Raw genomic sequence first — 20979 nt, 5'->3', positions numbered from 1 at the left:
GCTCCTAGAAGCCCGAGTCCCAATTTCTGGCCCTGCTGGTCTCTGAACCTCACGTGGCTGCCTTGCCTGGGGTTGCAGAGTGGGCTGCGGATGGTTTTTTGCGCACATTTGCGCCAGGGATGTTGCTCTGTGGCTGCCCATGGTGAAGCTCTTCAGGCTCTGCAGCAAAATCCTAGCATGAAAACTGCTCTGCTTTCAAATGTTAGTCTGGGGCGGGGGAGGCACTTGCCAGGCTGCTCCACACTCTCTGACAGTGCTTATCATACAGCACTGCAAATACTGTCTATGTGCTTGTCTGATTCTCCTCCTGGATCATTAAGGTTACAAAGTCAAGGGCATTCTCTTGACAAAGGTATTTTTGGTTTCACCTTTTATTGTTTATATGTCTAAGATCTTCAGTTAAATCGGGGAATAAGTTAATTTCACAACTTTCCACTCAGAGATTCCTACGTTGTGATGTGATACACCAAACCCTTGTCAACAATGCTATACTAGACGCAAACACACTAAATATTTGTGTATTGAAATACACTAAGTGTTTGGCTCTCAGGTGAGACGATATAATATGGTAGATTAGGGTAGGTTTTGGAGGCAGAGACCCAAGTTTAAATACCAGCTTTATTAGCTGTGAGGCATTCAGTGAGTAAAACTCTTTGAAATTTATTTAGCTTTTTTCCCTGTAATACAGGAACAAGATTTTGTAAGACTGTTGTGAGGATTAAACAAAAAAGCATGTATAAAACAGCTGATAGAAACTGTAACAAGTGCTATTTCCATTTATACCCTACCTCCCTTTCCCATTCATTAGGCAAGTTTTTATTGAACACATACTATGTCCATGGCACTGGAATGAGAAGCAAATAAGATATGGGATTTAGTGAGGAAGAGACACTAAACATACAAGTGCCAACTGTCACATACGCTATAAAAGAAAAACACAGGGTGCCAGGGAGCAAATATGGAGACAGCTCTTTTGGGGTCTCAAGTGACATTTCACATTCAGGTCAAGACATGTCCCTGTCCAGTTGGGCCTGCCTTTTTCTATTAATATTTCCAGACTTTATTGATCCTGTTCATTCCCTGGCTTGGAACAGCTGTTGAATTTTTGTTCCATCCCTTCTCCCTCCCTGCACAGGATTATGGGTTAGTGGCCTAGTTAATGGCTTACCAGAGCCTGGAATGACAGAATCAGAGAGTGCGTTGTGTAATACAGTTTGCACAGGAAGAAGCCACAGTGTTCACAGAAGAAACACATGGAACTAGAAACATTTATTGGTTGGGCTGACAATAAAGGAAAATGGACATAACCAATTTTTAAAATCCGTGTGGACTGCAAAGCTTCATTAGCCTTTTGCAATTGGATTGAATTAGAAGTTAATCTAAATAAATAGAGCTATTAAAATTTTCCAGTTCTAATATTAAAACCAATAACAAAGTCTTGAGGTGTCCATGAAATAAGGTGAAGTTGAAATCACAGTCGTCCATTTCATAAATACTTGTTATGGGGATATTTCAGAAATTCACCTTTTCAAGGCAAATAAAAACCTGCACTTGAGATCTTGTGATAACTAATATTAATTCTCAGTCTTGACTGAAAAAAGACTTGTCTTCTCTTCTTTCTCCCTCTCCTCTTTTCTTTTCTTTCTTTCTTTTTTTTTTTTTTTTTGAAGCAGGATAAGAAAAAGGGAAAGTCTTTGGTTTATTGTGAATGTCTTGTTTGTTATCAAAGGTATGCTTTTAAGCTCTCTTAAGCAGTAGGCTTATTAAGCATAAAGAATGTAAAAGTATCTTGAAAGAATTTAACACTTTATTGACCTTATAATTCTGATATAAAATGAGCTCTCCTAGATAATGCAATACCTTCACTTGTAGTTAATAATTCTTGTTTTCTCTCTTGACAAAAAGGTTCACTGTAAGATTATAGTTTTAATATTCTGAATTTTGTACAGAAGCATAAGATATTTTCATAATGGGAAATAACTTACTGGAAGGAATTGCACTGAAGCATAAGGTATAATAAACTCCACAGTAAAGAGAACTCTGAAAATCTGCATTTTCAATGGTATCTTTTAGAACCTAGAAATCGCTAGTTTTAAGGATGATTTCTCTTCTGGATGCCTGAAGTTGTTAAGAGAGTTTAAAAACAAACAAAAGAACAAAGACTCTAGATTCTGCATGCCCAGGGAACAGTGTGCTAGGCTCTTCCTTGTGTTGTTTTATACAGCCCAGACAGGGTATTTTATTTTTTTTTTTTATTTTTTATTTTTTTTTTTTTTGAGACAGAGTCTCACTCTGTTGCCCAGGCTAGAGTGAGTGCCGTGGCGTCAGCCTAGCTCACAGCAACCTCAAACTCCTGAGCTCAAGCGATCCTCCTGTCTCAGCCTCCCGAGTAGCTGGGACTACAGGCATGCGCCACCATGCCCGGCTAATTTTTTCTATATATATATTTTTTTTAGCTGTCCATATAATTTCTTTCTATTTTTAGTAGAGGTGGGGTCTCGCTCTTGCTCAGGCTGGTCTCGAACTCCTGAGCTCAAACGATCCGCCCACCTCGGCCTCCCAGAGTGCTAGGATTATAGGCGTGAGCCACCGCGCCCGGCCCAGACAGGGTATTTTAGAACCTACCTGAAGAAACTGTAATTTTTGGCATTTTGAAGTGCCTCTTAACTTTTTTTTTTCATTGCCAGTCACTAAACAAATTTTAATCCAAACCACATAAGAAACTCATATGAAATAGAAATGGGTAACCATCATTGACGAATGCACATCTCAGATCTCACTAGAACCTGTTTTTGGATAAGATTAATTGCATAATTAAAAGAAATTAAGAAGACACGACAGGCCAGGTGCGGTGGCTCACGCCTATAATCCTAGCAATCTGGGAGGCTGAGGTGGGAGGATCGCTCGAGGTCAGGAGTTCGAGACCAGCCTGAGCAAGAGCGAGACCCCGTCTCTACTAAAAATAGAAAGAAATTATATGGACAACTAAAAATATATATAGAAAAATTAGCCGGGGATGGTGGCGCATGCCTGTAGTCCCAGCTACTCGGGAGGCTGAGGCAGTAGGATCGCTTGAGCCCAGGAGTTTGAGGTTGCTGTGAGCTAGGCTGACGCCACGGCACTCACTCTAGCCTGGGCAACAGAGTGAGACTCTGTCTCAAAAAAAAAAAAAAAAGAAGACATGACACAAAGGGATAAACTCATGTTTACTTTCAGCACATGCCTTCAAATAAAACACATTTAGGGCCGCAAATTGATTATTTAAAAATAAAGTCAGAGTGTGCCTTCATCTGCCTTTGAGAAGCAGACCTAAGATACGCCTCTAAGGAGCATTTCTGAGGCTGAAATTATTGTTCCTCATTCTAATGGAAATACTAGTCAAAAAAAAAAAAAAAGGAAGAAAAAAAAAATCACCTTTCCCCAGGAACTGTCATTTGCTGTGTTATCTCAGTGTTCACAAGGAGAATTTTTAAGGACAATATTAATAAGGACAAAATTTATCTTAATGGAAAATGAAATTGGAAACATTGTATCATCTTTTCAAAGTGGGCATGTAAATTCTGGCATCTCAATCTGATGCTGTAGTAGACTTGAAACAGAGTAAATACCGGTTAAACAGAGTTCTAGCAGGGGTAACCAAAGTTTAGACTTATTTTCATCTCTGAATTTTAGGGATTATTGCCATTTTACCAGAAAACCAGAGTAACTATTTGGGTGGTATTATTATAATAAGTTTTAGGAAGTGCTACATGTATTGAAAAGAAAGAGTTTTACAACATACTGAAACAAGGGAAAGAGCCTAACAAGGGAAAACAGATCTTTTCACAGTTTTTCATGAATAATAAAATACATTTCTTTCAGTGAAAGAAACACCCGGCTTCATGAACAGAAATAATTCCAGTCTGTGGAGTGATGTCTTTACTCTTCTTCGGTGCAGTTGTGATAGAAAGGTGACATGGAGAGCTTAGTCTACATTTTAACTCACCACCTAATTTTATATCCTAACTGAAATTGCCATGATGACAAAGATTATTAATAGTGAATGCCTTAGTGGGCTGCGTGCTGATTGGCAGCTATACGTGGGTGACAGATGTGAGAACAGGACTTGGCACGTGGAAGAGGGATTTGAGATTGTTTCCCCATGATTCATCCACTGCCAGGGAGTTGTCCCCAAAAAGACCAAGGCAAACTGAGTTCGGCATGAATTTAATTTTGGTGCCACCTGGAATTTATGAGTTAATGTTATGAAGTCCTTCCACAAAAGTTAACTCTGTTCTCTCGTAGCTCATAAAAGGTAACAGGCATAAAAGGCAAGAACTGAGAAGACCTCTCCAGGAGGAGAGGGATTTTCTTTAAAATAATGTTCGATGGCAGATGAATGGAGGAAGACAGCAGAGAAAGGATGAAACAAGAAAAAAAAAAAAATCACTATCATGGGGGAAATGTGCTTTTAAAAAAGGTGCCTAGAGACAAGGAAAGAATGTCAGCTTGCTGCCTTCGGTCCCAAGGAAGGAAGCACAAATGAGTTGGAAATAAGAGATGAAAACAGTGGCCCAGAAGCTGTGAAGTCAGAGAGAGGAAGCATTCCCCTCCCTTTATCTGGCTAGGTTAACCAAGAAGTATACATGAAAAGAATCGAATAGAGGAAATAGGAACTGTTTATAGGGACAGTATTAGAATGTATGCATGGGGGGTGGTCATTAATTTCTGGCAATTTTTGCAAGATTTTACGTGAGAGTACAATTTTCTAAGAAAAGGGCCAACTTCTGATTCTTAATCTGTGGGACTGGGAAACTCCATGGGGGCATGAACTGTGGCTACGGTTAAGTTGCAGCTCCTAGCACAGTACCTGTATGCAGTGGGATTTAATATATGTCGCTGAATAAATTCATCAGTGAATGAGGTCAGTGAGCGACAAGGATTAAGCATCAGTGGGCTGGAGGGAGTGTTCTCTATATAATTAATATATTGAGAGTCAGCATTTAAGAATGGGTTGAGAAAAGATTTAATTTTTGTCAGAAACAAAACTGGTAAGATTGGAGGCAGAGCTGGAAGCATTGGAGGCAGTACCTCAATACAGACACGAATTAAAAATGAGGCTCACACACTGCCTGGAAGCTGGAGTTGGGAGCCAGGGAGACCAAGTACTTGGGTCCCTGTGGTGATGTCCTGAGAGGACAGGACGGAAGTCAAGAATGTAAATGGAACTTGAAAATACAGCCAGTGTAAGAGAGTTAGAGATTTTTTTCTGTTTATTTGAGACACAAAACTAAAAAAAAAAAAAAAAAAAAAAAAAAATTGGATTAAATAATGAATTTGTGTTAATTTGGAAACTAATGAGCTAATCCAGTGACAGATCCTCTAAAGCTCACTACCTATATATTTCAGTCACTTAGAAAAAATGTATCAAATCATGGAAATCAAACAAGTAGCTTTGACTTTTTGTTTTGTTTACAGAAAATCTAAAGAGAAATCCCCATGCTATTAATGTTTATCTTCACAAGCAAAATGATTTGCAAAGGAAAATAATGGAATTTTTAAGATTTCTCAAGGAATCTGTAAGTCTAGGTTATTTGTCTTTCTAACCAATCACAGTCTCACTACCTAATCGCTACTTATCTTATTATCCTATACTGACAGGCTAATTAATATTGCACATGTACAGTCAAGAATGCATGAACCAACCCGTCACCGTCATATTCTTGCTGGCTACTCACCTCAAAATGCTGGATATATCCGCCATCTTTTTCATTTTCTTTGCTATAAACAACAGCAAATATCATAAAATGTCCATTTGTTTTATAACAATGCTTTTTATTCATTGATATGATTTCATTTATTTTAAAAGTAGGTTGAGTATCTCTAAATGAAATTCTTATAAACTTCAAAAAGCAAAACAAAATTAATCAAAATAATACAAAACTAGAAACTAAAACAAACATAACTATCATTATTTGCCTTCAATAGTACCACGGTAGATTTTCTAAACATTTTCCTTCCTATAAAATACTGTTGGTAAACATATAGTCCATTAATTCCATTCTTTTTGGTTGTTATAAACTCACATTGCATTATATGAAAAAATATCTTTTCATACCCTTGCAAACGATGTAAAGAGAAATTTCTAAAATTACCTTTCATCAGACATCCGTTCAACATCACCAGGTCCAGTCCTCTCCTGAGACTGTGTAGAACCGAGACTGTCCATATTCTGTAACAGAACAATTATTAGTGCCCAGTGGGAATGGAAAGAAATCAGCAACAGCAGACCCTTCCCTTTCTTTAAAATAGAATAATCAGACAATATATAAACATAAGCTAATCCTAGTCCTCATATTTTTATCTTTGTTCAAACTAGTAAAATTATGAATTTATTAAATACTGCTTATATAAAATTACATATTGAGTTTTATCATCCTTTTTTTTTTTTTTTGAGACAGAGTCTCACTCTGTTGCCCAGGCTAGAGTGAGTGCCGTGGCGTCAGCCTAGCTCACAGCAACCTCAAACTCCTGAGCTCAAGCGATCCTCCTGTCTCAGCCTCCCGAGTAGCTGGGACTACAGGCATGCGCCACCATGCCCGGCTAATTTTTTTCTATATATATTTTTAGCTGTCCATATAATTTCTTTCTATTTTTAGTAGAGATGGGGTCTCGCTCTTGCTCAGGCTGGTCTCGAACTCCTGAGCTCAAACGATCCGCCCACCTCGGCCTCCCAGAGTGCTAGGATTACAGGCGTGAGCCACCGCGCCCGGCCTTTATCATCCTTTTAACAAAGAAGATATCTGACAATATTCTAGAAATGGTCATTGGGCCCTATAATGTCTTTGTTAGCTATTATCTATATTTTGTAGCTCCACATAGCAAAACCCAGATTGAACTCAGAGATTCCTATCTGCATTAAAAGGATGTTAAGCATAATCCACCCGTCCTGTGTCATCAAAATAAAGAACATATATTAAATCAACATGTATTCATCTACATATTAATAACCTTCCAATACAAAAAATGTACAAAATAAATCTGATTAAGGTTCACAATCCCATAAAATTGGCATGTACAAAAATCTCCACAAAATAAATATGTAATTAGAGTAGGAAACTAATCTTTGGCTTGGTAAATACATGAATTATTTTTCCATGTAAGTTGGGTCTAGAATTCTCAGTTTGAAACCCTGGGCTTCATCAAAGAATAGAAAAAAAGGGTGTAGCATAACATAATATTTATGATGGTGGCTCTGGAGTCAGAATGTTTAGTTTAGAATTCTAGTTCCATCATTTGTCAACTGTGTGACTCTACTTGAGCCTCAGTTTCCTCATGTGGAAAATGAAGATGGCAACCATAGTTAACATAGGGTTGCAACGAGGAGTAAACAAAACAACACGTGTAAAGCTTCCGAATAACTAATGCTAGTTGTTGCTGTTGATGTTATTACTTCTAAAGCTATCAAATCTCCAAGGAAAATATTTTACTGCTATTTGTCCACAGTGAAGACATGTCCCAAGAACTAGACAGAGTTTGTGTCTGCCATTAGGACACTGAGCATCAATTTACACACTTAGATAATTTACACAGTTAGACAATTTCAGAATGGATCTGAGAAATAAAAAAAATTATGACAACATTCAATTATATTTATACTTCTGAAGTTTGAGTTAGAAGAGGCCTCTATAAAATGGCGTCCATTACACTAAGCATAGTAGCTCTTGTTACCTGAATGTGTCCTTCCTGATAAAGAGGGATGTATCTATGACAAAGAATCTTTGTTCCCATTGGTGATCTTCATTAAAGATTATCAAAATCTTTAGTGTAAGATCTAGCGCAATAGTATTAGGTTTTCCTAAAGGTCTGAAACGTGAATTCCAAGGGAGAGCACACTCTATCTTCAGATCATTTCAAAACAGTGTCAAAGAAATGATAGCTTTAGAATTACACATAAATGACTATTTTAGAAGAAATGAAAATTTTCAGAGGCTAAGAAATATTCAGAAAGAATAAGAGTGAACAGAAAATAAACTGTAATAGCATTATGTAAATTTAGGGCTATTTCAGTTACAACACTGATTTTTTCCTAAACAGAAGGAACCAAAATATAATTCATGTAAGTTTTGGGAATTACAGAAAAAAGTTATGTCGCACAACAGAAAGCTTTGCAAAAAGCAGTTATGAGATGTTAGAAAGCTTACCTGATCTCTAGGGTTAAAACAAATGAGTATTAACTTGTTTAACTCCCTACCTACTTTTTAAATGTTTCGGTCATATGTTTGAGAACTCTCTAGTGATCTGAGGTTTTATAGATGTAATTCATGAAGGTTGATTTTCAATACTGTTCGATATGCCTCTGTAAAGTTTTCCAGTAATTCTAATTGTCATGTTGTTTTTTCACACATCTGAGACTGTTGAATATTCATTATCTGGTTTTACTAAAACAGCACGCAAATACACTGTGTTCCTTTGCTAAAGCAGTTGTGTTGCACTTATACCTTTTGGAAATAAGGAACATCTGATGAATGTGTTAGGACTGGCAAAGTATTCCAGTTTTTTCAGAAAGAAACGAGGGCAGTAGAGATCTATGAATACAATAACAAAACTATCTTTTGCCTTGGGCACAAAATGTTTTATAAATTCTAATTTCCAGCCTTCGTCTAAGGTTTAGGGAGGAAAGATTAAGATAAAGAAATAGATCAGTAAGTTCCTCACATCACTGAGATGAGGGCAGGGGAAAATGTAACGTACAGGTCACATATGCGGAAATGCAGAAGCTTCCATTGTATGAGAAGGAAGCTACTGGACTTTCAAATGTGCTACAGTTGCCAATAGTACTTGTCTTACAAGACAATATTGACTCAAGTGCCTTTTGAAGGTTTTGAACTGTTTTCTGTCACAAACATACCTCTGTGGGTGTGGTAAGAGTAGTCCGTAAACGTTCTCATTTATTAAGGTTGAAGTAGTAGGATTCTTGTAGAAATGTCTTCTTGCATTAACTTTCAATTACTCATCTAAAATTTAGTATCTTTTAAAGGTAACAGATAATTTTTTTTAAAAAAATCAAAGAATTATGACTTTAAGTCTAATTTAATGAACCTGCTTCATGCAATTTTTTAAACCAGTTAAAGCCTAGTCTATGGTCCATAAAATTTTGACTTCATATAAGCACTACGTGTAACTTTCAAAACAGATTCATTATGGTGTAATTGATTTTGATAATTTTTGGGTGTCGGAAAGAACTGAATTTTAAAAACCACCTTCCTTAATTATACAAATAACCTCAAATCTAAAAGAGCAAAAAGCTTGGTAAAGTTAGCTTTAGACTGTGGAATTTATTTTTAATCTACCTCCTCCCCCCATGCTGGCATGGAAAGCTAGGCTCAAAACCTGTTAGACCACTGACTGAAGTACTTGGAGTAAAAACAAATTCGTCTTCTAAAACTGTAAAATGCTGACAAAGCCTTAATAGATGACACTAAAAAAATGCCTTCTCTTAATATACAAACAGCTCAATCTGAAAGATACAGGAACACTGCTAGTCAAAACAGGTTCGTTATTCTAACCTTGAGCTCTAAGGGAAGAAGAATATTTTATAGAGTCTCATTAACACAGGATTAATGGCATATTTGAATTCCTTTTTGTACCCTTTTGTATATTTTATGTTTTACTGTTTAAAACTGTATAAGCCGATCCATATTCAAAAAGAACTGGTTTACAAAGGACGCCTGAGGAAGTGCTTGCTAGCTGTTCACCCAAACCCATTCTATGTTGTTTCCTCCATGGCAACGAAGTAGTCATATGCCCAGGGCAACACGTTCCCAGCCTCTCTTGCAATTGGATATGGCCATGTGACTGACTTCTCTCCGTGGGATGCGAGAAGTGACATATGTGGCTTCCAGGCCTGGCCACTACAATGCCACACCAGGTGCAGATGCTCTTCTAAGTTGAAAATACTGTAAGTCAAAAATGCATCTAATATGTCTAACCCACCAGGTATCATAGCGTGGCCTAGCCTACCTTAAGCGTGCTCAGAACACTTACCTCGGCCTCCAGTTGGGCCAAATCATCTAACGGAAAGACTATTTTGTAAGGCAGTGTTGAGTATCTCATGTAATTTATCGAATACTGTGCTGATAGTGAAAAACAAAATGGCTGTACGGAAGCTCCCCGGCTGCTACACCTTGTTTTTCTCCACCCCTGTAGAGCAAAACCTGTTCACACCTGTTCGAAGACCTTCCGTATTGGTAGTAACCAATTAATTTCCTCCAATGCTTTCTTGAACCCACCTAACAAGGCTTTTCCGTCCCTCTTCCCATCAAATAGCTCCCATACAGGTAGTTGTGGGTTAGGTAGATACATCTGAAATTATTGCTCACGCCCTACTCCAATTTCTTTCTTCTGATTTTCTCTTGACTCAAATCTAATCTTAGTTTCTTTCGATAGTACCTCCTCATCTGCCTACCCCCTAAATGTTGGTATACGTCACAGCTCAATCCTCGGACCCTTCTTTACCTTCTATGCTTACTCCCTAGGTGTTACCTTATCTAGTCTTAGGCATTAAATGCCAACTGTGTGCCAAAGACTGCCAAACTTCCTTATTTCATCTCTCCCTCGAACTCCAGATTAACACAGCTGTCTACGTGACTTCTTTATTGACAAACATCCGAAGCTTAACACATTCAAATGGAACTTTTGATTTTTTTCCCCCCCTAACTCCTGCAGTTTTCTCCATTTAAGTAATGGCAGCTTCATCCTTTAGCTACTCCCCGAGTCTCAAAGTCATCCTGCACCCCACTCTTTCTTCGCAACCCACATCTATTCCATGAGAGAATCCTTTCGGTTCTACAAGATACATCCACAGTCTGACTGCTTTTCTTACTACCTCCCTGCTATCACCCTGGTCTAAACTGATATCATCTCTTGCCTAGGCTATGTCAGTTATGTGATTTTAATCCTTGTCCATCTCTTACCACCCTTACACTGCTCTTAACACAGTGGGCAGAATGATCCTTTCACAAGGTATGTCAGAGAATGACTCACTTTCCCTCTCGGTCCTCTAACGGCTCCTCATCTTATTCAAGGTAAATGCTGAAGTCCTAACCATGGCTCCCAAGCCGTAAGTGATCGGGACCCCTGCTACGTCTCTGACCTGCCATGCTCCTCTGACTCGTCTCCTGCAAAACTCTGTTCCAGCCACAGCAGCCTCTTGCCCATCCTCAAAGGCTAAGCCTGCTGCACCTCTGCCTAGATCTCTGGACGGCTCACTTCCTCATCTCCTTGAGGTCCTCGTGAGTATAATTCTCAGCGAGGCCTGACCTGAGCGTCCCCTGTATGGCATCAGTCCTTAACCTCCCACCACGTCCTACCTTCTCCGCCCTGCTTTATTTCTCTCTATAACAGGGAATGCCATCCGACTGTGTATCTACTTGCATCTTACCTGTCTCATTCGAGGAGAACGTAAACTCCAGGAAGGCAGAGTGTGTGTCTGTTCCGATCACACTATGTCCTTAGAGCCGAAAACAGTGCTGGTCATCTAGTTAATTGTTGTGTGATCGAAAGAATAAATAATTTTGAGTCAGTGGTTCACACCGTTGGGCTTTTTTACATTATAACTGAAACCATCCAGAAAAATCACTGTCATAGAATTTTTGACAGGAGTTCTTGCTGAGCTGCGTGGCACAGACAATGATGGTTGAAAACTGCTGCATTAGGTAGATGACTGTTTTGCAGCCGCGGCGGAGACGGTCTGGGGAGGAGACAGAGTGGAGGCGTGGAGATGTGTCGTTTCAATATTCCAGACTAGTTAGAGGAAGGGCCTCAGCTACGTAATGGCAACGCAAAAGGGAAAGGGGACACACATAACACATTTTTAAAGCAAAATTAACCAAATCTGACAACTGATTGAAATGTTGGAAGAAGCTTTGGGGGTAAGCAAGAGGAAAGGACTTAGAAGATGACTAAGGCGATGATGATGTGATTGAATTCGATGGGGCTCTTGAGTGAGAGAGAAATCAAAGAGAGAAAGCCGATGAGTTTGGTTTTAACATGCTGACTTTAGAGCACCACCTGGGGTGAACTGCAGACAGCATCACTCAAATGTCGATTGGGAAGTCATTTGTAGAGAGGTGACAACTGAAACCGTGGAACTGGAGAAGCTCTCAAAGTTCTGACGAAAAAGAGAGATACGACAAAAATTTAGGTAATATTTATCTCCAACCGTGATTTACAGAAAATTAGCCAGGGAAGGAAATAGCAGAAAAGAAAATGGTCATTGTGGTAAAAGGAGAAGGAGAGGCCAGGAGAGAAAGTTCTGAAGAAGAGAGATGAAGCCTCAAACACCACAAGGACACGAGGGGGCCAAGGACCAGGCAGATGTCATAGCCCAGGGGTCCTAACAGGCCAGTGGTGATGTGGAGAAGGCAGCTTCTGCAGAGAAGTGGGGGTAGAATCCAGACCACAGGGGTTGATGAGCAAGGGCAAAAAGAACTGAAGCTAACAAGTGTTCAAAATGTGTGACAGCAAAATGAAGGACAGAGATTGGACATCAGAGTGGTGGGAGCAGAAAGGAACTTAAATATTTACTGTGTTCAGTTTTACCTATTCTTTAGCACATTTAGTTGCATTTAAGTCTCATACAAAAAAACCCCACAATGAGTTATTCATACCCCCATTTTACAGATGAAGTAACTGAGGCTAAATAACATGTCCACTTGCCGTATCTATGAAGTGATAATATTAGAACTGGAATTCAGGTATGATTGCAAGACCTATTCTCCTTTCTTGAGCCTTGCCTGAGATTTCACAGGGAGTATATAACAGTAAGTAGAAGCTGCTCACCAATAAGGGAGCTACTAGACTGCTTTTGTTTTTATATACTAATGTAGCATTTATTACAGAATTATTCTAATTGCATGGAATATATTTGGACAACAGAGAAAAGAGTAACAATTACCTCTGATATTACTACCACCACCACCACCACTATAATACAATCATACAATAACTTTTAGGTATATTTCCTTTCAGCCTTTTTTCTTAGGAATGAATATTTCATATATACATAGATAAATATATCCATATAAATAAATACACATATGCATGCACTATAGGCTTTGCTTCATAACCTACTTTTAATACTGAGGAACAGAATAGTGGAATCCCAGCTCCACACTTCTGTGGGACCTATTTGTCTAATCTCTTATGTTCTTACTTTCCTCATGTTTAGAATGGAAATAATATCTACCTATGGATTATTGGGAAGATTAAAATCGATAATATATGCAAAGGACTTAAAATGCAACGTGTCAAATACCTTCCATTCTATTATAGAGTTTTCATAACTATCATTTTTATTAATTGTATAACAATTTACTGAATTGACATACAAATGTTACTCATCTGGTCTTCTGCTTTTGAACATTTAAGTTGCTTCTAATTCTAGATGATCACAGACAGCCTTGTGGGAAGCTAATTAATATGTGCGGTCTTTTCCATATTTAAGATTATGCACCTAGAACAGAGTGGCCGGAGTAGATAGATAAAACGAATGAATGAGTTATGGCTTTTGATTCCAACTGTTAAATTATGCCCTACAGAAAGTTTCTGGAGATAAAGAGACTTTTTTCCTAGGCCAACAGAAATGAGCCAGGGAACAGGAAGCAATGAAAAGCCTGTGTGTGTGTGTGTGTGTGTGTGTGTACACGTACGCGTGGGGTAGGGTGGGAGACAGATGTAGAAAACAGAACTTCCAAAGATACCTTAGAGGTTAACTTTAGAATTCAGGAAAACCACTTTATCATCTGCACAGGGGAGAAAAGAAAACGGGCAGAGAGCTGGAGACATTGTGAAGGGAAGTGAGGGACGCTGTTGAAACACAAGCTCACTCTCTCCGCTCTTCAAGGTGAAGCAGGGGATAAGACTTTCTTCTGGGAGAGACGGACGGGCACAGGTGAGAGCTCGGGGTTGAAGGGACGGAGAGGTTGGCACTGTAGAAATAATCAGAGATAAAGCAGAGCGGCCTCATGCCCTGACTCGTACCTCACTGCCACCGATTTCTGAGCTCTGAATTATCTACAGTCTCCCGGCCTCTGATGGTCATCATATCCTTGAGGGGCAAAGGGACAAAGGGGAAAGAAGATACCTAGACGATTCCAGATTTAGAGACACCACATCTTGAAGATGTTTTTGCAGGTCCGCCTCATATTCTCCCCTTTGTGCTGTGGGCCAGCAAGGTCACTGTGCCTTCAGTTACTCCTCGGCCATCATCTCTTGAAGTTGGCTTTTGCTCCCACCTACCTCCCACCACCGCTCTTGCTAACATCACCAGGGAGCTCCGCTTGGCCAATTCCAGTGGTGAGGCTGGCAGTCTTCTACCTGGCCTATCATCTGGCTCTCCTTCCTCTTTGAGCTCGTGGTGACTTGGGTTCCAAGACACCAAACGTACCTTGTTTTTCTTCTACTTTTCTGGCTGCTTCTTCCTAAGTCTCTTCTGCTAGCGTCTCATCTCCCTGTCCTCTAAATGTTGGTGTGCCTCAGGGCCCTGGGCATGGGCCACTTTTCTTTTCTGTCCATATTTGTTGCCTTGGTTATCTCAGCCGGTGGATTGGCGTTAAATATCATTTATAATGCTGACGACTCCCATGTTTGTATCTCCAGCCAGGACGTCCTCCCTGAACTCCAGGCCCAGAAATCCAATTGCCTTTCTTCTATCTCCACTTAGATGTCTAATGGGCAGCTTGATCTTGACATGTCCCAAACTGAACTGAGGCTATCATTCCCAAAACTTCCACTGTCTTCCTCATCTCAGTAAACTGTCAACACCAATCTCCTGGATGCTCAGACCAAAAATCTTGGAATCATCTTTGACTTCTCTATTGCTTTCATACCCCACATCAAATCTGTCAGGAAATCTGGTCAATTCTATCCTCAGAACACATCCAGAATACATCCATTTCCTACCCCCTCCCTTGTGACCACTGCGGTGCATAACGCCAGGAGAAACCATTCAGGTTTCAGTTGCTGGGAACAGCGCCCCCTAACGCAGCACCACGTACAGCCTTCAGGGCCGTAAGTATCACCTCAGTCCAAACCGTCAGCATCTCAAACCTGGATTATTGCAATGGCTTCCTAAATGGTGTCCCTGCTTCTGTCCCTGTCTGCTCACTGTCTGTTCTCAGCACAGTAGTCACACCAAATTTAAGTGAGTCAGATCACTGTTCTACTGAGAACGCTCCAATGGCTTCTCATCTCACCCAGAATAAAGGAAGAGTCTTTGCAATGATCGATGAGAACCTACGTAATCTGCCCTCTCTTCCCCAGTACCTTTCACTTTGCTCACTCTTTCCAACCATAGTGGTGTCTCTGTGGTTCCTTGAACATTTCAGACAAATGACTGCCTCAGGGCCTCTGTCCCTGTGGTTCTGTCTGTGTGGCTCCCTTCCTTACTTCCTCTAGGTCTTTACACTCAGATGTCAAATTCTCGGGAGGTCTTCTCTGACCACTCCATTTAAAATCGCATCCCTTGCAGTCCAGCACAATTCCCATCCCATTCTCTGCTTAATGTTGCTTTCCAGTAGTTATCACTATCTAATATACTTTATGCTTTATTTATCTTTTCTAAAATTTTTATTATTTCATAGTATCATCGGGGTACAAACGCTCTGGTTATGTAAATTGTCTCTGTACCACACGACAAACGTGCCCACCCCCTGGACAGCACACACTGCATCTGTTATCTATCTTGATCATCATCTCTTTCCCCCGCTAGAACGTAAGCTCCATAAAGGCAGGATTTTTCCCTGTTTTTCTCACTACTGTGTCCCCAGGATCTAAAATATTTCCTGCCACACAGAAGGCATATAATTATGTGTATATATATTTTTAAGCTATAGAAACAAACGTTTGGTCAGAGTGTAAAGAACTTGAAGTGGGGTAGGGAAAGGCTTTTGAGGATAACTTTCAGGATGTAGTCTAAATACTAGCCATTGCTGTGCTTCTTGGCTCTTTGCTTCGTGGTTAGTTGTGAAGATCAGAGTTTAAAATTCATGGAATATGAATTTTAGAGTTAGAAAAGATCTCTGAGAATACATACCCTCAGCTTTACAGAGGAGGAAGTTTTTCTTCTAAGTTATGTTGGCAGGGTTTTAAATTATTCATTGCAGCAGATACATGGTCCACTGAGCTCACTTATGTTAACATGTGACACGCACAGTCCTGGAATGCGGAAACTGGCAACAGGGATGGAGGTAAATCCTTTGCCATAAAAAGACCCAATGGAATTAGGATCTTCCATGCGAATGTTTTTAAACAATGACTATGTTTATAGTTTTATCAGTCTACACATATTTTAAGGAATAAATGTATTTTTCCACTTCTATTAACTATTACCACCTAACTGACTTAAGATATTATTCCTACTGGGAAAACAATTATTAATGGGTTAAGTTAACACAAAAAGGGATTCAAACTGAGAAGTACATTCTTTTTAAGCTCTAAAGCCAAGTCGTAGACTTTTAGTCCCCAGATATCTCTTTTTGGCCGATAAGTAAATCGTGGGCCAGATAAAGAACTAAAAAGAAGCTAGTATCATTTATTTTATTTAAATATTTACTTTTAACAAAAAAGAATTAAATCATCAATGTTAAAAAGTAGTTAATATGTACTGATTCCAAAGCTTAATTTCCTTGAAAACTGTATCAGACACGAGTCTGAGGTGGGTGATTATTTCTGTCCATTCTAGCTGATCAGTTTACTCTTAGAAACTAAGGAAGGATCAAGACATTTTGAGAGAAAAATCACATAAATGTGTTTTCTCCTAGATTTCCATTTATGTAATTTTCACTTAAAGCAAAACTGGAAATCTTCTCTGAGCACGTGCAAAAATTGACAATGGGAAAACAGGTGGCCCATAAATTTTGTTAAATGTATGGAAAACCCAGCATGGAGCTAAAAACCGATCAAAGTACATCAAAGGATTTTTCACACTAAATTGTAAGAATGGATAGTGCCTATTTTTATTAGAGATTCCAGTTCATGTTATATTACAAAATTTATCTCCAGGGTTTTTGTTATCTTTTTTAAAATTAAAAAGCCAGATCTTGGTTCTCACTTTTTAGGGAAACTAGAGCATAAAGGAAAAAGGATGATGAATAGTGAGAGTTACACTGAATAAATATTTAGTTATTGACCAAACCACTTGTAAAACTTATACTATATGTGGAATTAATGATCCAGGACTCAAGTCTGAGGCAACTGTGTAGGGGATTGATTTCTTTTTGTTTCTGATTAATTTGGAAGAAAATACAGGATACAGATTTTAAACTAAATTTCTGAGCATGAAGAGATTTCTGCACACAAAGATAAGTTGATCCTCTTTCCTTATGTATTTCTTTCAGCTCACTTTAAGTTCACCTATTAATTTTTTTTTTTTACATATTCATATAGACAAGAACACATAGAATAGAGGAAAATAAATAAGGAAAAATGCTTTCTGGGCAATTTTACTCCAAAAATAAAGTTTAAAAATGCTTTAAAAAATGACACAAAAATCAGACCAACTTAAATAACAGAGAAATTAAAATGTGTGTTGTGTCTTGTTCCTATGGCAGAATGTAGTATTTCTTGGCCTTAATTTTTATATTTATTAAAGAGAAATACAAATGTGCATACTCAATACCTCTCAGGTCTCTCTCAGAACTCATATTCTATAATTCTGTGAAACTCAAAGACTGAAATTACTTTTAACTTTTTTACAAAGTAAAGAAAAGAGATGTGATACTTTCTAACTGGCTCTAAGTAAAAATTTTATAGACATATTCACTTACCACAATACCATCTTGATTTTCATTGAGCTCAGAAAGTTTAGTACTGGATTTCTGACGTTTAGGTTTGCTCCTTTCTCCAATATAACCGGAAGTATTTTCATGGAATTTTTCGACTTCCTGAGTGTTCAAAATACAACCGTCAGGGTTGTTGAATCCAGAGGGAATATTTTCTTTGTTGATAAGTCCCCTTGAACAGAAAAACAAAACAGCTTAATTTTATTTTAAAAGGTAAAATAGACATTTAACGATACTGCCACTACATCACATATAGGAAGTCCAAAGAATGCCCAGAAATCCCAGTTTGCATCTTTGATCAAAATCTCAGCACAGTGCCTCTCCTGAGAATGCTTGGTGCCAAAGGAATCACATTAAAAGAGAAATTATTCCTACAGGCAAATTGGCAAGGGCTATGTTTCTACCAATGAACAGCTTTTGTATTTTACCAAAAGTAATTTGTATTCAAACAGGGAGAACAGAGCAAGTTTACACTGAAATTTCCCATTATTCACAGATGTTAATATCCATTTTTAATTTCATAAACTGATGAGGATTAACTAATAATACGGAAGAGTATCTGAAAAGGAAATATGATATCTTCCTAGAATGGGACATAAGGATTTTCCCAAATGGTAAAGACATTTTAGTAGCGTACAAATGCATAAATATTTAAATCTTATTGAATTACATAATCTTGGTAGAAATCACATAAGTTAATAAAAGCTATGGAATAAAAAGCATTTTAACTGAAATATGGATTTTTTTACTTCCCAGGACAAAAGAGTTCCAGGATGTAAGCTTATGATGTGGAGGTCCTTCATGACTTAATTTTAGAAGTAGACATAAATGTTATAATTATAGAACTTAATTCATTTAATGGTCATGAAACAGTTTTAAGTATTTATAAACATTCCTGTAACAGGTTTTCACAAAATTAAACTGCTTAGCAACCTAGACTTTTTTTCAAAAAACTGTATCATGGAGCAAATTAAGCCAGCAGCACAGCACCATGGCTTGGTAAGGAACAAATGAATGAGATTTTCACTCTCCTTCATTATATGACCGAGCTAATGTATCTCCCTAAATACCTAAAGCTGTATCTTAAAATAAATGAGTTCTAAAGAGTAAAAATAGATACCATATTTTACTATCAGCTCAACCATATCAAAAAAATGAGAGATAACATTAAATATTTATTCTACAATCTAAATTCATATCATCAGCTATAAATTCAGCTCTAAATTCATTCATCAGCTATAATGAAGGCAAAATTGTGAATTAAATACTATCATAATATTTTCAAAGTTATGCTATCTTTGGTAATTTTTAACACTCTATATTTAATTTCGTCTTATTTTCTATAACTTTAGTGTGAAAAATATATATATCTAGTGAAATTATATAAAGGATTTCTGCACATTTATGAGAAATATTTTAAGTATAAAGTAATTAAAGACAGGAGGAAAAGCTAATAGGGGCAAAACACAAGCACATATGCTCATGCAAACACTTCAATCTCTCCCCTCCACGCAATGAGAGCGGTGCCTTCTGAGCATGGCTGGATGAGTTTGTTCTAAAACTCAAAATTATTTGTTTTACTATTGAAATTCTGTCTTCTCATCATTCTTTCCTAACTCCTGGGGTATATGTCCAATTGTAATTTTTTAATGGAGGACCTTCATGCTTGAAAGCTACTATAGATCGAATTGTTTTCCTTCAAAAATTCATACATTGGAGCCCTAATCCCCAATGCGACCATATTTGGAGACAGGTCCTTTAAAGAGGTAATTTAGGTTAAAAGAGTCATAAGGGTGGGACCCTAATCTGACAGGGCTGGTGTCCTTATGAGAAGAGGACGAGACACCAGGAGCGTGTGCACACAGAGGAAAGGCCATGTGAGAGCACAGTGAGAAGGTGGCCATCTGCAAGCCAAGGAGAGCGGCCTCACCAGGAACCAATACTGCTGGCTCCTTGACTTTGAACTTCCTGTCTCCAGAACTGTGAGAAGATAAACGTCTCTTGTTTCAGCAACCTCGTCTGTGGTAGTTTGTTATGGTAGCCCAAACAGATTAATACAAAAACTAGAAATCATTTTTAAAAATCAGAAAACAAAGTTTATAATCTTTTCGAATAGCAAATGAATGACTAGAATAAATCTTGTCAAAATAAATACATGAAAATCTGACCATGCAGTTGTGCTTATGTGGAAATCCTGTTCTCCCCAAAGGAAAAGTCTTTGCTTTCACGTGCATACGTGGGTCTCAGCTACAGCACCTACGTGACCATGCAGAGCACTGTGGACATAATTCCCTCCTGCAACGTTCTCCGAGGTCTCAATCATATCTGACATCAGCTGGATTTGACCTGAACTTAGATCTCTGAGCCTTTCACTTTAATTATCTAGATCTTACCTCCAGTTTTTTTTTTTCAGAGTTTCCTCCTCACCCCCTAGATACTTAATGTTCTAGTAATACTAAACTATTTATTATTCCACTAATATAGCATGTTTTTCTTTTTTTACTTTGCAGTAGGATTTTAACATAGTATTTATATAACAAAAAAAATTTGGATCAATTTTCCAGTTCATTGTTCAATTTGGAAGATTGAAACCATTTTCATTTAAATGATGCTTTTTTAAAAAACATTATGAATTTTTTCAAACATATACAGAAGTAGACTATCACAACAAACTTCCATATACCTATAACCAAAATTTCAGATTTCCATATAGCTGGCAGATGGTTGATTTTTTTACTAAGCGAATTAAACTGAACCCTTTTATATAATAAATATAAATTTCTTAAAATGTTATGTTTTTATTGAAGCAAATAATACAAGCCTGACAGTATTTCCTTATGAATTTAGACAAATGATAAGCATTTGCATCACGATGAATGAAGTATTCATGGTCTTAGTCTAACTTCTGTACTGTGTATTTCAAAAATCTGTCATGATGGCTGTAGTAAGATTTTACTGACTCTTCTATCTCATCCTGAAATATATTCATCATTGGCTCCAAGGACTTTTAAAAACTGGTTGCAGCTCTAAGTTGTTAGAGGCAAAATAATAGTACAACAGATTTCTCTTTTTCAAAAAAGTTTGTAACCATTTCATAAGGCTAAAAGTTCTGAATAGGCTATTACAAAGTTTAGCTTAATATTTCCTTGTGTTTTAA

The 20979-nt window shown here is 38.0% G+C and overlaps 1 protein-coding gene across 1 annotated transcript in view; it reads right to left on the bottom strand.

Annotated features, from left to right (window-relative positions):
• FAM13A (family with sequence similarity 13 member A) overlaps positions 1 to 20979 on the bottom strand; it is a 190173-nt gene that overhangs the window by 28985 nt on the left and 140209 nt on the right. The window contains exons 11-13 of the mRNA XM_069485346.1: positions 17808 to 17994; positions 6135 to 6211; positions 5718 to 5760 (exon numbers count right to left, since the gene is read on the bottom strand). Coding sequence (XP_069341447.1) covers positions 5718 to 5760; positions 6135 to 6211; positions 17808 to 17994 — 307 coding nt within the window. The remainder of the gene's footprint in view (positions 1 to 5717; positions 5761 to 6134; positions 6212 to 17807; positions 17995 to 20979) is intronic.

The sequence above is a fragment of the Eulemur rufifrons genome, chromosome 13 (assembly GCF_041146395.1).
Source record: "Eulemur rufifrons isolate Redbay chromosome 13, OSU_ERuf_1, whole genome shotgun sequence".
NCBI lineage: Eukaryota > Metazoa > Chordata > Mammalia > Primates > Lemuridae > Eulemur > Eulemur rufifrons.
This window is presented reverse-complemented; position numbering and strand designations above follow the sequence as displayed.